This window comes from Tachysurus vachellii, chromosome 20 (genome assembly GCF_030014155.1).
Source record: "Tachysurus vachellii isolate PV-2020 chromosome 20, HZAU_Pvac_v1, whole genome shotgun sequence".
Lineage (NCBI taxonomy): Eukaryota > Metazoa > Chordata > Actinopteri > Siluriformes > Bagridae > Tachysurus > Tachysurus vachellii.
The window spans coordinates 185001-200000 of record NC_083479.1 but is presented as its reverse complement, the minus strand read 5'-3'; the positions used below and the strand labels follow the sequence as shown (position 1 = coordinate 200000).

At 39.0% G+C, this 15000-nt stretch overlaps 1 protein-coding gene across 1 annotated transcript; it reads left to right on the top strand.

Moving 5' to 3' along the window:
• Positions 1-476: 476 nt before the first annotated feature.
• On the top strand, positions 477-6718 carry fgf13b (fibroblast growth factor 13b; the record flags this gene model as incomplete). Its single annotated transcript, XM_060896577.1, has 5 exons — positions 477-735; positions 2620-2730; positions 2882-2985; positions 4585-4783; positions 5309-6718. Coding segments are annotated over 5 exons (798 nt in total), but the record flags the coding sequence as incomplete, so codon positions are not given.
• Between the last annotated feature and the right edge of the window lie 8282 nt (positions 6719-15000).

Sequence of the window (15000 nt, the reverse complement as noted above, 5' to 3'; positions counted from 1 at the left end):
GGGAGGATAAGCGGAGAGGAACATCTGCATCTCTCTCTCTCTCTCTCTCTCTCTCTCTCTCTCTCTATCTATCTATCTATCTATCTCTCTCTCTCTCTCAGAAGGGGGATGTCGGGTGCTCCGGGTCTCGGGTTGGTAACAGGTGCCGGTTTTTTGGCCCTTCGGGATCTCCACGTGTCCTGCGTGTCATACACACAATGAGCGCGTGATCCTTTTCCAGAAGACGCTGCTGTCTGTTGTCGTTCTGTGTTTATAGATTTTAGATCTTTTTCTGTGCAACTTCATCAGCTTCATCATGATGTCTCCAGCTACAGAGGGAAAGCTGCAGCTCTGACTGTAGATGTTTTCAGGGTGTATTATGGGATGTTTGAGTATTCTGAGTGGATCGTGTGGATCTGATGTAGTTATGAAGTGACAGAAGATCTGATTTTCGTTGCTCCTTAAAAAGGGACAAAATCAGGCGTGAGAGCTTTTAATCTGGGACGCCACCGAAGCCACAAATCGCCAAACTGGCTACAGCCGCAGCGATCGCCAGCTCCCTCATCCGGCAGAAGAGGCAAGCGAGGGAGAGAGAGAGAGAGCGGGAGAGAGAGAAGGAGAAGGAGAAGGAGAGAGCAAAGTCAGCTCGCTGCAGTCCGACCCGGAGCACAGGAACCTGCGAGAAACCCAGCCGACTGAACCTCTTCTCACGGGTCAAACTCTTCGGCTCCAAGAAGAGGAAAAGGAGAAGGCCAGGTGTGGTGACAGCTACTAACTGTTCTTCTTCATCATCATCATCATCATCATCATCATCATGCTTCATTTGATCTAATGGATGATTCACAGCTGTGTTCATCCTGATTAAACTCTCAGCTGGGGCTTTATTTCTCAGGTAAAAGTGAAAGTGCAGAATCAGAGCTGGACTTTTTTTTATAGTTTGCAGCTGTTTAGAAGTCTAGAACATTTTATGGATCATTTTATCTAGACAAATAAGGAGATTTTAATATTTGAGCTGTTTCATCTGATTAGAAATCGGATAGAAATTAGAAACCAAACAAACTTTAAAAGTTTCTTTAAAACTCTGTACATCAAATAAAGTCTCCTGGTGACTGTCACAGCTCTGTGGCTGTGAACAAGACTCTCATCTTCACCACCATTATTATCATCATCATCATCATCTTCATCATCATCATCATCTTCACCACACATTATAAACATCATTATCATCATCTTCATCATCATCTTCATCAACACCATTATCATCATCTTCACTTTCATCATCAACGCCATCATCATCATATCATCATCATCACCATCATCTTCATCAACAACATTATCTTTATCGTTGTCTTTATCAACACCATTATCATCATCATCATCATCACCATCATCTTCATCAACAATATTATCTTTATCATCATCCTCAATACCTCCACATTTTTTATTTGTAAGTTACAAAGTAAATAACAAATAAATGTTTTATTTTAAAATCTGTTCAGATTTGTTGTTTAGATGTGTTCACAGCTGATAATATATTTGTGTTTTACCCCATAACCCCATCACCCCATAATATCATAACCCCATCACTCCATAATATCATAACCCCATCACCCCATAATATCATAACCCCATCACCCCATAATATCATAACCCCATCACTCCATAATATCATAACCCCAGTTTGTCTGATTGAGATCTGATCCTGAGACAGATGTTAACTCCAGCACTGTTCTAAACATCTATCATTATAAATATAAATTTACACCAATACTATGAACTCAAAGACATTATAAACTATTGCCCCTGGTGGTGTGGACTCTTTCTGCCCCCCACATGCCCACTGCTCTGAGTGTATTAACCCTATACTGAGAGTCAGTTGTGTTTCTGTGTATAGAGTAGCATGTCATCTGCTTTTTAAAGGCTTCAAGTTAGTCATCATGTTTCCTTCTTATACAGAACAAAAAAATCAAACAAATGTATGTTTGTGTCTCAAAGCAGCTTTACATAAAATAAACATAAAACAAAAGGTTAATATAAAGAATAATATATTAATAAAGATTAAGTTTGTGTGTGGGTGTTTGTGTGTGTTTTCTGTGGGTGTTTGTCTTTGTGTGTGTGTTTGTGTGTGTTTGTGTGTGGGTGTTTGTCTTTGTGTGTGTGTTTGTGTGGGTGTTTGTGTTTGTGTGTGTGTTTGTCTTTGTGTGTGTGTTTTTGTGGGTGTTTGTGTGTGTTTGTGTGTGTTTGTGTGGGTGTTTGTGTGTGTTTGTGTGGGTATTTGTGTTTGTGTGTGTGGGTGTGTGTGTTTGTGTGTGTGTTTGTGTGTGTTTGTGTGGGTGTTTGTGTTTGTGTGGGTGTTTGTGTGTGTGTGTTTGTGTTTGCGTGTGTGTTTGTGTGGGTGTTTGTGTGTGTGTGTTTGTGTTTGCGTGTGTGTTTGTGTGTGTGTTTGTGTGTGTGTTTGTGTGGGTGTTTGTGTTTGTGTGTGTTTGTGTTTGTGTGTGTTTGTATGTGTGTTTGTGTGTGTGTGTTTGTGTGTGTGTTTGTGTGTTTGTATGTGTGTTTGTGTGTGTGTTTGTGTGTGTTTGTGTGTTTGTATGTGTGTTTGTGTGTGTGTTTGTGTGTGTTTGTGTGCGTCCGCCACAGAGCCTCAGCTTAAAGGAATCGTCACAAAACTGTGCAGTCGTCAGGGTTTTCACCTGCAGCTCCAAGCGGACGGAACCATCGATGGCACTAAAGAGGAGGACAGCAGTTACGGTCCGTGTGAGAGCTGAATTAAAGAAACACAAACATTTAAAATATTCGATCGTTATGTTCAGCTCCTTTTAAGACTAAATTCCAGCCTGTGTGTGAGTAAGTTGTGAAAGTTCACTCACTCACGCTGCACTTCTTTACCTCCACTCTACAGCGGTGTTTAATCTCATCCCAGTGGGTCTGCGTGTGGTGGCGATACAGAGCGTTCAGACCAAACTCTACCTGGCCATGAACAACGAGGGTTACCTATACACCTCCGTAAGAACCACAGAACATCTCTTACACCAGTCTGTCACCAAACACCACCATGAGCTTCAGATCCACTGTTAGATACATTCAGGATGTGTCAGGGTTCTCTGCTTGTCCAGCTAGAAGAAACATTTAATGGTTCTGTCCTGTTGAATGAGTTTAACGCTATAACACACTTAAGAGGCAAAGAACCATTAACATGAAGAACCCTGAACCATTTTTCTACCCAGATGTTTACCTCAGAGCCGATTCTAGGTGACTCCTGATACTGTTTCCTTTAATACCTGAAAACTGTGAAAGTTTCTGAACCTTAACTGATCACAACGATCCAACATTCACTGTTACAACTAAAGAATAAAAACATTAAACACACATTCACACACACTGTCACACACACACATGTATACACACACTTACACTGTCACACACATATGTATACACACACACTCACACAGACACACACACACTGACCACAACGATCCACAACATTCACTATAACTAAAGAATAAAAACATTGTGTGTGTGTGTGTGTGTGAGGCTCTTTCCCATGGTGTGTTTATGAATCACAGAGCGTGTGTGAGTGTGTGAGGGATCAGTGTGTGTGTGTGTGTGTGTGAGGGATCAGTGTGTGTGTGTGTGTGTGTGTGTGTGAGAGAGAGTGTGTGAGGGATCAGTGTGTCTCTGTGTGTGTGTGTGTGAGTGTGTGAGTGTGTGAGGGATCAGTGTGTGTGTGTGAGTGTGTGAGGGATCAGTGTGTGTGTGTGTGTGTGTGAGTGTGTGAGGGATCAGAGTGTGTGTGTGTGAGTGTGTGAGGGATCAGAGTGTGTGCGTGTGTGTGTGTGTGTGTGTGTGTGTGTGTGAGTGTGTGTGAGTGTGTGAGGGATCAGTGTGTCTCTGTGTGTGTGTGTGTGTGTGTGAGTGTGTGAGTGTGTGAGGGATCAGTGTGTGTGTGTGTGAGGGATCAGTGTGTGTGTGTGTGTGAGTGTGTGAGGGATCAGAGTGTGTGTGTGTGTGTGAGTGTGTGAGGGATCAGAGTGTGTGTGTGTGAGTGTGTGAGGGATCAGAGTGTGTGCGTGTGTGTGTGTGTGTGTGTGTGTGTGTGAGTGTGTGTGAGTGTGTGAGGGATCAGTGTGTCTCTGTGTGTGTGTGTGTGTGTGTGAGTGTGTGAGTGTGTGAGGGATCAGTGTGTGTGTGTGTGAGGGATCAGTGTGTGTGTGTGTGTGAGTGTGTGAGGGATCAGAGTGTGTGTGTGTGTGTGAGTGTGTGAGGGATCAGTGTGTGTGCGTGTGTGTGTGTGTGTGTGTGTGTGTGTGTGTGTGTGAGTGTGTGAGTCCACTGCAGTGATTAAATGTCTTGTGACATGAATCATTTAGTTCAGTGTTAATACGTGTTCCTGTCATGTGGAAGTGACATTAATTAAGCACTTCTCTGTGCCAGGTTTCAGTCTACACACCTACACAATGTTGTGTAGTTGTAGTGTAACTTCTCACACAGATATTTACACAGACCAGGCTGTAAATGTTATTTTTCTGTGTGTATATCAGACTCGGGGGTTTATATGAGCTACGTGTAATAATCACATGCTCTGTCTTCTGTGCTGTCTCTCAGGAACACTTCACCCCAGAGTGTAAGTTTAAGGAGTCTGTGTTTGAGAATTATTACGTCACCTACTCGTCCATGTTGTACCGGCAGCAGCAGTCGGGTCGAGCCTGGTACCTCGGCCTCAATAAGGAGGGACGAGTGATGAAGGGAAACCGTGTTAAAAAGACCAAACCTGCCGCTCACTTCATCCCTAAACCTCTCAAAGGTGTGTGACAGTCTGATACGACTCTGTTTAAGGTCTGATCTGTTTATCTAATGTGTCTAATCTATTAAAGGGTGTCAGTTCTACTGAAAACACCTCCAATGGCAAAACTCTAACAAGCTTTCACACACTATACAGCCAAAAGTATGTGCACCCCTGACCATCACACCTATATGTGATTCTTGCCCAAGCACACAGTTGTCCAGAAGGTCTCTGTGTCCCAGCAGGACAATTTCCCTGTCACCATGAAGACATGGTGGGTTAAAGGTTAGAGTGAAGAACTCGACTGATTCTGACTCAACCCCACTGAACACCTGGAATATACCGGAGTCTGATCTCACTAATGCTCTTTTAGCTGAATGATTACATTAATCCACAACATCTAGTGGAAAACCTTCCAGAAGAATGGAGCTGATTAGAACAGTGAAGAGAACATTGTTTTAAATAAGACGTTTAACATTCAGGTGTTAACATACTTTTACCCATACAGTGTACGTGTATTAAATGTGTGTGTGTGTGTGTGTTTAGTTGCCATGTACAGAGAACCTTCGCTTCATGACATGACTGAATTCTCTCGAAGCGGGACTCCGACGAAGAGCCGCAGCGCATCAGCTATGCTGAACGGAGGGAAGATCGCAAGTCAGTCAACATAACAAGGAGACGAACCAAGAGGTTCTAACAAGGTGGCGTTACGGCTCTGCACAAAAAACATACACGTTTACAAGTTTTCGGCTAAAAATCACTGTGATGACATCACAAGTGCAAAACTGGACGAATCCAAGCCATTGGACTTCATCAGCGTTCTGCATCATCTTCAAACACGTAGCCTGAATGAACTGCTGCTTTTCTCATCCTTTTTCTTCTAAACTGTGTTTCTGGACAAAATCTACTTTACCTGCTTCTAAACCTGCTAAAGTAGCTGCTGATCTCATACACAGCGCACTGAAAAGGCGAGCATGTCGGAGCGTCCAGCCTTCTGTAGCACATCATCACTGTTAAACACACTGATGGAGTTCTGGCTCTTTCTCTGACAGTCTCGTTCACATGGAATTACTGTTTTGTGCAACCAAAGAAGTCCTGTGTCTTCAATCGTGGAGGAGAGCGAATGAGAATCAAACAGGAGTGAGAGATTGTTTTGTCACTGTATCCCCTTTGTAGGGGGACTGGCGTCATATTGTATCATACCATGAATACACTTGAGCTCAACAGTGTAGCTGAAGCTGTGGAGATTCACTCACTCACTCCGGGTGTAATTACTGCCCTCTGTGTGAAAGTATAGCACAGTAAAGAAATGTTTACACTTTTAACACATCTCCGTCCACCATTTTGGGAAGGAAACTGCCTCATATTGGAAACAGCAATGCCTTCTGGGTAATTTCTGCTCTTAAAGTCCACACTGATGATCACTCGACCCCTTCGTCCTACATTCGTCTGGTCAGTAATGAAGTGAAGCCCTTCAGAGGCGTGTAAAGGGACTAAAGTGTGTGGAAGAGAGCGAGGGAAGTGTTTCGTTTCATCTCAACTTTGAATTGATGTCTTCCTTTACATCCTGCTTTCAGTTGTTTCCATGGTGAATGAATGTCAGATGCATCTTGGGATCAGTTCATAAGTGAAAGTGAGTTATAAAAAATGCATCGCTTCTACAGGGCTAAATGAATTCTTCTTCATTTCTGTACGTTGCTATTAAGTTGAGTTCAGAGAATATTTGCGTTGCATGGGACACACTGTGGGGAAAAGCTGCATGTTTTATAGCTGTGTGAGTGTGTGTGTGTGTGTGTGTGTGTGATATAATAAACTGATGGCAGAATAATGGAACATGTCTGTGATCTGCTGAGTGAGTGGTTTGTGTAAACGAGGTATATGTTTACACGTCAGTGATGTTTACGATGCTTCAGAGCCGTGTGGAGAGACGACGTGAGTTTAACAGCCTTTTAATAAACCGTGTATTAAACCTTCATCACCTGTTCTCATGACGAGAGTGTCTTATTCAGCTATACTGTGATCTGAGCTGTAGTGGTTAGGGAGATTTTTACTTGCATTGCATGATATTAGATACATGTAATGTGAAATCATTCAATAAATACATGTTGCTTTAAGATTCTTTGTTAGTGTGTGACGTGTTTCACCACATGAGAAGGAGAAAGAGGTGTGTGTGTGTGTGTCTGTCTGTGTGTGTCTGTGTGTCTGTGTGTCTTTATTCTTCTCGTTCTTTTCTTTTCACGTTGTTTTGTGTAGAATTTCAGTGGAGTTTTGTGTTTTTAAGAACTTTGAAGTGAAATTTCCTCACAAACACACTGACACGACGATGCACAATTTAAATTCACACTGACGCTGATGATGTCATAAATAATCATTATTTAACTTATTTTCTACCTTCATTTCTTTCTATTTTATCGTGTTCTTAGTGATTATGGCACTGATGTCACAGGGAAACTATTGTTACTGTTAATGCTTTTCTAGCTCTGATGGCGATTCATAGGAGAAAACAATGAGATAAACACCCACCCACCTAGACACACACACGCACACACACACACACAGACACGCACACACACACACACACACACACACGTGCACACACAGACTTTAAGTAGAGTGTACAGAGAACGAGGTGATAAATCTGGAACAAATAAAGGACAAAAGTGTTGCTGAATTGTTCTCTTGAGGAAAAGATGAAGCAAAAGCCACTGCATCAGAAGGGCATTGTGGGTAATGTGGCAAAGTGAAAATACACCAAAAACTCTTGGATTCTGCTGAAGGTCAGGAGGTAATTAGAGATTAATGACACACAAAATGACCCCATGCTCTGACCCCAACTTCCGAAGCTGAATTATGCGTCACTGTGCTGTAATGTTGATGACAAATAAAGGGTTCAATTCTAAAGGCTTCTACACACTTGGTTCAGGGTGGATTTGATTCTCAACACTAACATGTCAGAGTTTATAAAAAACATTTAAAACTGTACACATGATTAAAAGGTAGATGTTGGCTGGAAGTGCACATGCAGTGATGATCTAACAACTTCAAACCACTCGAGTAGTTTTAGTCAAAATCACGCGTGAATCTGAATCATGTGTGAATCTGAATCATGTGTGAATCTGAATCATGAGTGAATCTGAATCATGCGTGAATCTGAATCATGAGTAAATCTGAATCATGCGTGAATCTGAATCATGAGTGAATCTGAATCATGAGTGAATCTGAATCATGCGTGAATCTGAATCATGACTGCAGTGTAACTTCATCAACCTTCTCATTGTGTCTGTGAATAATGAGGTCAGAGAAGTGCAGGTGTCTCTTTATATTTATTCACAAAAACATTAACAATCTTATTTACATATAAATAGTGTACCTGAGTTTACTGAATAAAAACCTACCGTACATTTACATTTCACCGACGCAAGATCCATTAATATTTCTGTTTTCTACTTTATTTATTATTTAAGTTTAAACATCCACAGGGTTTTTTCTGTTGCAAAACTTATTAGGAAAATTAATATTAAAAAGAAAAGTACAGTAAGAATTATTTGCTATTGTTTTTCTTGTTATGGTTAAGTATAATGTTGAATTATGCGAATACACATTTGTGCTCATGAAAAATGACAGCAATACATCACAAATCAAATGAGCACATTGTTAGGACTACATCATTTAGAATAATAGACAGTTTAAATGAATTCATCACTAGCCAGCTAACGCTAATTAATAGCTAATTACACTAGCTAATGGAATTTAGCTAAAAATAGTTAGCAATGTAAGTTACTTCCAGGAATAAACTCCATTCCACCAAATCAGATTTCTGTTGAAAATTCATTACACGGATCATTAACATCTAACACCTGATTTATCTGTGAAAGCACACACACACACACACACACACACACACACAAGCTTTCTGTCCTGCATTAATATTTCAGTAGCTGTTATAAATAATGCAGGACTTTCATCTTAAAATAAATTCTGTAAACCTGGATTATCCTCCACACTGAGGAGCTGCACATTAGCATTGGTTAGCATTTATTCTCAAGTGCTGCCACACACACACACACACACACACACACCTGTGCTACAAACTGTGTGTGAAGGTCTGCAAAGCTGTGCAGTTTTAGGGGATATTAGCAGGAATCAGCGAGAGATAACAATGCTTAAGACTTATCTTTGTGTCTTCAAAAACATGGCTGACATCAAGAAAGACTGAAGCTAGTAGATTTGCCAATCAGAAAGCTAGCTACAGCTAAGCAAATAACATTCCGACATGTGATGATGTGCACAGATCTGAGTTAAAGTTATCACTGCACTGCTATGTGCATCATTGATAAAAGCTGCACAGACATTTTAATTCTGCTTTCAATTTGAACCCAACTTTCGTTCCCACATAGTCCTCGTTTCTCACATTCATTTCACTGAAGCTTGTTTTTATGCTAGCTTGTCTTCTTAGTGTGTTTGTACTAACTGCCCACACAAGCACCATGTACACACAGAGCGACTGGTAGGTGTGTGTGTGTGTGTGTGTGTGTGTGTTTGTGTGATAGATGAATATCAAGTCACATACCCTGAAGACACACAGCTTTAAATAATGAAACCCTAAATAATATAACGTTATGCCTTAATGCTGTGCATGATGATGTCATTTTAATCTGAGATCCACAGAACTGGGTAATGTTCTACAGTGTCTGAGAGTGAACAGGAACCACACATTGTTACTGTGTGTGTGTGTAGGAGAAGTTAGAGGGAGGTGCGAAGTCATGAGGGACAGATCAGATCGCCCATCTGCTACTCTACAGTTTTACAAGAATGCTAACGTTCTAAGAAAATCAAGAAAGGAGAGAAGAGAGAATTATCATCTGTACAGAATCAACAGCATCATAACATCGGATCTGATCAGCAGGATGTACACACACACATAATCTCAAAAATATATATATACACACATTTATTCTCAAACATACATACACACACACACAAACTCACACACACACATTCTCACACACACACATACACTCTCACACACATAATCTCAAATATATATAAATAAGTATTATAATAAGTATATATAATAAGTAATATATAAGTAAACTATGTATTGATTTGGAAAAAAGCATTAACTTATCATATCTGTCAATGTGCTCAATATCAATGCGCTCACTCTGTTAATGAACACACACACAAACACGTTGAGTTGATCAGTCTGTGGAACACAGCACCGGCTCATGGATGATTCTAATCAATAGTGCAGAAATGGCAGGGGAAGATCAGCAAAACACACACACACACACACGCACATATGTATGTATGTTTCATTGTATGCACTTTGTGATGATCAGGTTATGATATAAAGCAGTATTGTTTTATTTTCTTACTAAGGTGTTAATTAGGTGTTAATGTCTGAGCGCAGCATGTAAATGAAATTAGTTCATATTGATTATCTGACCAGATCAGATGAATAATCACACTGTTCATCTGCTGACCTTCAGTGCTGTGACATATGAGCTGAGACACAGTCACTACTGAAGGATCTCTGACTACACAGATAAACTAATCCATCAAACACACACACACACACACACACACACACACACACACACTTCACAGCTTCTATTCTATAAACATAAGTCATTAAATTCAGTAAAGTATTTCAGTAATGAACTGCAGTGTAAAATCAGACAATTAAACATGAAAGTGTGTCAGGCTGCAGGTCAGAGGTTCACTTTATTACTTTATCATTGATAGTCGTGTTCAATTCTTTGATTTTTATTTGTATAACATGTTTATCAACAGACATTATCACAAACACACCATACAGAAATCTACATGTAGATTTAGATCCCTAATGAACAATCCAGTGGTGACAACGACAAAGAGGAAGTCCCTGAGATGATAAGAGGAAGTTACCGTGAGAGGAACCAGACTGAAATGGACTATAGATTGTCCCTTTATAAATGGCTTCGATGTACAGGAGTAGAAGAGCAGACACACACACTGTGTGTTTACAGGGTGTTCAGCATGAACGTCATGATCGATTATGAGATTCACATCGTCATCTAAGATACATTATTAGAGCTGAAATTCAGCATTCCTTCCAACAAGAGCAGGAAAGAGTTCTGGAGGTAAACATCAGACCATGAGTGTGTACTAGTGAGTCAGTGCTGCCCCCTGCTGGTGCTTCATTCTAATCTCATGTGTACTGCTGCAAAAAAAAAAACATTACTGAATAAAAAGAAATCCAATATACATAAAACACACAGGACACATTAAAACATCTTCTCTAAGTGAAGCTCTACATTGTCCTACAATGTTCTCTCCCTGAGCTCTCTTTACATTTTCTAGCAATACACTTAGCTAGTAGATTATAAACCCTCAATATTCAGTTCTGGAGCTAAACAGGTACATGAAGTTAGATTCGGTTTTAAATAATGTGCTGTTTAATAATAAATATCACCTGTGGACATTCGTACTATTTCTGTTCTTTTTTAATAAAATCAGCTCATTATTAATTTACCTTCATCTGAGCTCCAGAATTAGCAACACAATCCATCATGGAGATTTTATTCTCAGGTACTCGTCATTAACTTAACATCATTAACCAATCTCTTAATAAAAGACCACAGAGGTGATAAATAATCTCTAGGGGGCAAAGTTAGAGTTCTGTCATTTCTACTTAAAGGGTTCTCCATGTAACATCAAATGAAAGGTTACGGCTGAGAGGATGTGGTGTAGTGTAGTGTATAGTAGTGTATAGTAGTGTAGTGTAGTATATAGTAGTGTAGTGTAGTGTATAGTAGTGTATAGTAGTGTAGTGTAGTGTATAGTAGTGTAGTGTAGTGTATAGTAGTGTATAGTAGTGTAGTGTAGTGTATAGTAGTGTATAGTAGTGTAGTGTAGTGTATAGTAGTGTAGTGTATAGTAGTGTATAGTAGTGTAGTGTAGTGTATAGTAGTGTAGTGTATAGTAGTGTATAGTAGGGTAGTGTAGTGTATAGTAGTGTAGTGTAGTATATAGTAGTGTATAGTAGTGTAGTGTAGTGTAGTTTAGTGTAGTGTAGTGTATAGTAGTGTAGTGTATAGAAGTGTAGTGTATAATAATGTATAGTAATGTAGTGTAGTGTATAGTAGTGTGGTGTAGTATATAGTAGTGTATAGTAGTGTAGTGTAGTTTAGTGTAGTGTAGTGTATAGTAGTGTATAGTAGTGTAGTGTAGTGTATAGTAGTGTAGTGTAGTGTATAGTAGTGTATAGTTGTGTAGTGTAGTGTATAGTAGTGTAGTGTAGTATATAGTAGTGTATAGTAGTGTAGTGTAGTTTAGTGTAGTGTAGTGTAGTGTATAGTAGTGTAGTGTATAGAAGTGTAGTGTATAATAATGTATAGTAATGTAGTGTAGTGTATAGTAGTGTGGTTGAAACGATTAGTCGACATTGTCGACAATAAAAAATTGTCGACAAATATCTTTGATGTCGAGTAGTCGTTTGTTCTCACGTGTCCTAATGTAAGGGCCTGCAATATCGCGATTTGACCGCTACGGCGCTGTAGCGCTAGAGTGTAATGCAGCCCTAACAAATGCGGTAGAAGAGAACTTTTAAAAGAAGCGCAAATTATGACGGAGTGCAAGCGAATGCGAACAAGCAAAGTGTGGAAAAGTTTTACAAAACTTCCAACCAAAAATACAGTTGTGTGTAATACATGCAAGGCAGAACTTGCGTTTCATGGAAGCACAACGTACATGCTCGAGCACCTGAAAAGGAAACATCCCTGCACAAGAGGAGGCGGTGAGAGGTGTGTGTTCTCCAGATGAAGTGATAAACGTCTTTATATATTAACAATAATAATATCATTACAGTAATGTGATTTATTTTACATATAATAAAACTTGATTGAACATAGGAGTCAGGACTGTTTTATTCTATAGTCTTATCAATTGCCTGTATTTTGTTACATATGCATGAAGACTTAAAAAAGGAAATGTTAGGAAGAATATCATGTCACTTACTTTTTCATACTGTTAATTAAAATGTGAATGAGAATCTGTCAGCTCAACTGTTATGTAAAAAAAATATTGTAATTTTATACTTGTAATAATTGTTTGCAGATTAATATTTTTACCATTTTTTTTGTCTGTAATGCAGCTGATTCATTTGTGTAATATATATATATATATATATATATATATATATATATATATATATATATATATATATATATATATATTTATTTTTTAATTAAAAGATAACAGAATATTTAAACAGTGCTTAAAAAGAGAATGACCTGTTTAGTTGGCTCAAAGTTCATTAAAACAACCATTTCAAAAGCTGAAGTGATTTTCTTTTTTTATATTATAGTATAATCCTATACTATACTATACATAGAATATGTATAACTCAATGTTTTAACTAATTGAAAAAGCTGAATAATCGTTCAAAACGTACTGATTAGTCGTCAATGACTGACAAAATATGTCAAAATAATGACAAAATAATCGTTTGTTGCAGCCCTATAGTGTAGTGTAGTATATAGTAGTGTAGTGTAGTGTATAGTAATGTAATGTAATGTATAGTAGTGTAGTGTAGTGTAGTGTATAGTAATGTAATGTATAGTAGTGTAGTGTAGTGTATAGTAATGTAATGTATAGTAGTGTAGTGTAGTGTAGTGTATAGTAATGTAATGTATAGTAGTGTAGTGTAGTGTATAGTAATGTAATGTATAGTAGTGTAGTGTAGTGTATAGTAGTGTAGTGTATAGTAGTGTATAGTAATGTCTATAAAGTATAAATCCTCACTGTTCTCTGATGTCCACTCACCTGCAAAATTTTTAACTAGATTAAAAATCTTAATTATCAGGCAGTCATTAACATTAGTTAGCAGTAATTAGCATATTTTGTTCTGTATCTCTTGGTTAGTCATTTTGTTCTTTTCATGTTTATTAGAGAAACTGGCCTGAGCACTGAGTTCTGAACAGTTTTTAATGCACTACCTCATTCTGGATTGTGGAACGATGGAGCTGCAGATGGTTGGTATGCTAAGGGAGTCAGCATGTAGTTTTGAGGTTGGCACCAAGAAGCAGGAGTCTCAGTCCGACTGACGATCACTGATGAAGACCGAACCGCTTCCTCAGCAGAGAAACATGGGGCCAGGTGCTGGTGTTAGATTATAAAGTGCTGATATTAGAATTTAATCTACCATGTGACACTTATTTTAACCTAAAACAGATCATGTGACATGGGACAGTGTACACAGGTACTGTAGCATAATGGCTAATGTGCTAACTGGTGATACAGCTAATATATACATCAGCTAGGTTGTGACTGAGGAACCAGAAACCTGTCTATTTAATACACACACACACACACACACATATATATATATATATATATATATATATATACACTCATACATATAAACCCAATGTAAATATACAAGCAGTGTGCTGAAACCCAGCTAACATACTAGAACAGTGTGTGTGTGTGTGTGTGTGTTACTGGGGTTATGACTCACACTTGTGTGGTTTGTAGGACACAAACTCCTCCTGGACCAGGATGCAGCCCATGACGGAGGAAGCTGTAACTCTGTAATTTACAATAAGTCATGTAATAAACACAAAGGCTGCTTTAATCTGTGTGATTTTAAATCTATTTATAATTCTACAGAGTTTGTATTGAGTCCTAAAACAACTGAAGAACTAAACATGTTTTGTGTGTGTGTGTGTGTGTGTCACCGTGGTTGTGTGGTGTTTGTCTCTCTCGGTGTTTAACACTCAGGTCTTTAGGAACACAGTTTTTCCCCAAAGCGCGGATGAAGTGTTCATTCACCACAGTGTTAATGTCTCCTTCATAATAAGTCACTATGACACTCTGAGGAGACGCAGTGTGTTCACTCTCCTCACTCCTGTACTCCATCTGTCACTATTACACACACACACTACAGTTCAGCATGAAGGTCTTCACTCAGGTCCGCTCCAGACTACACACAGCATGTAAAACTAAACATAATGAGGACCTTCTTCAGTCTGATGATTAATGAGGAAAGTTACTGAGATCAAACTCACCGTGTGTTTGTTGTTCACTCCACAATACCGTCTGTGTCTAGTTTCGTGTGTGCGCGTGTGTGTGCGCGTGTGTATGTGCGTGTGTAAAACACATTTAAGCGCCACAACGGAACATTTAAATGATTTAAAACAAAAGCTCTTCAATCTGAACACACTTATACACTCGGTCTTATACGAACTGATTTA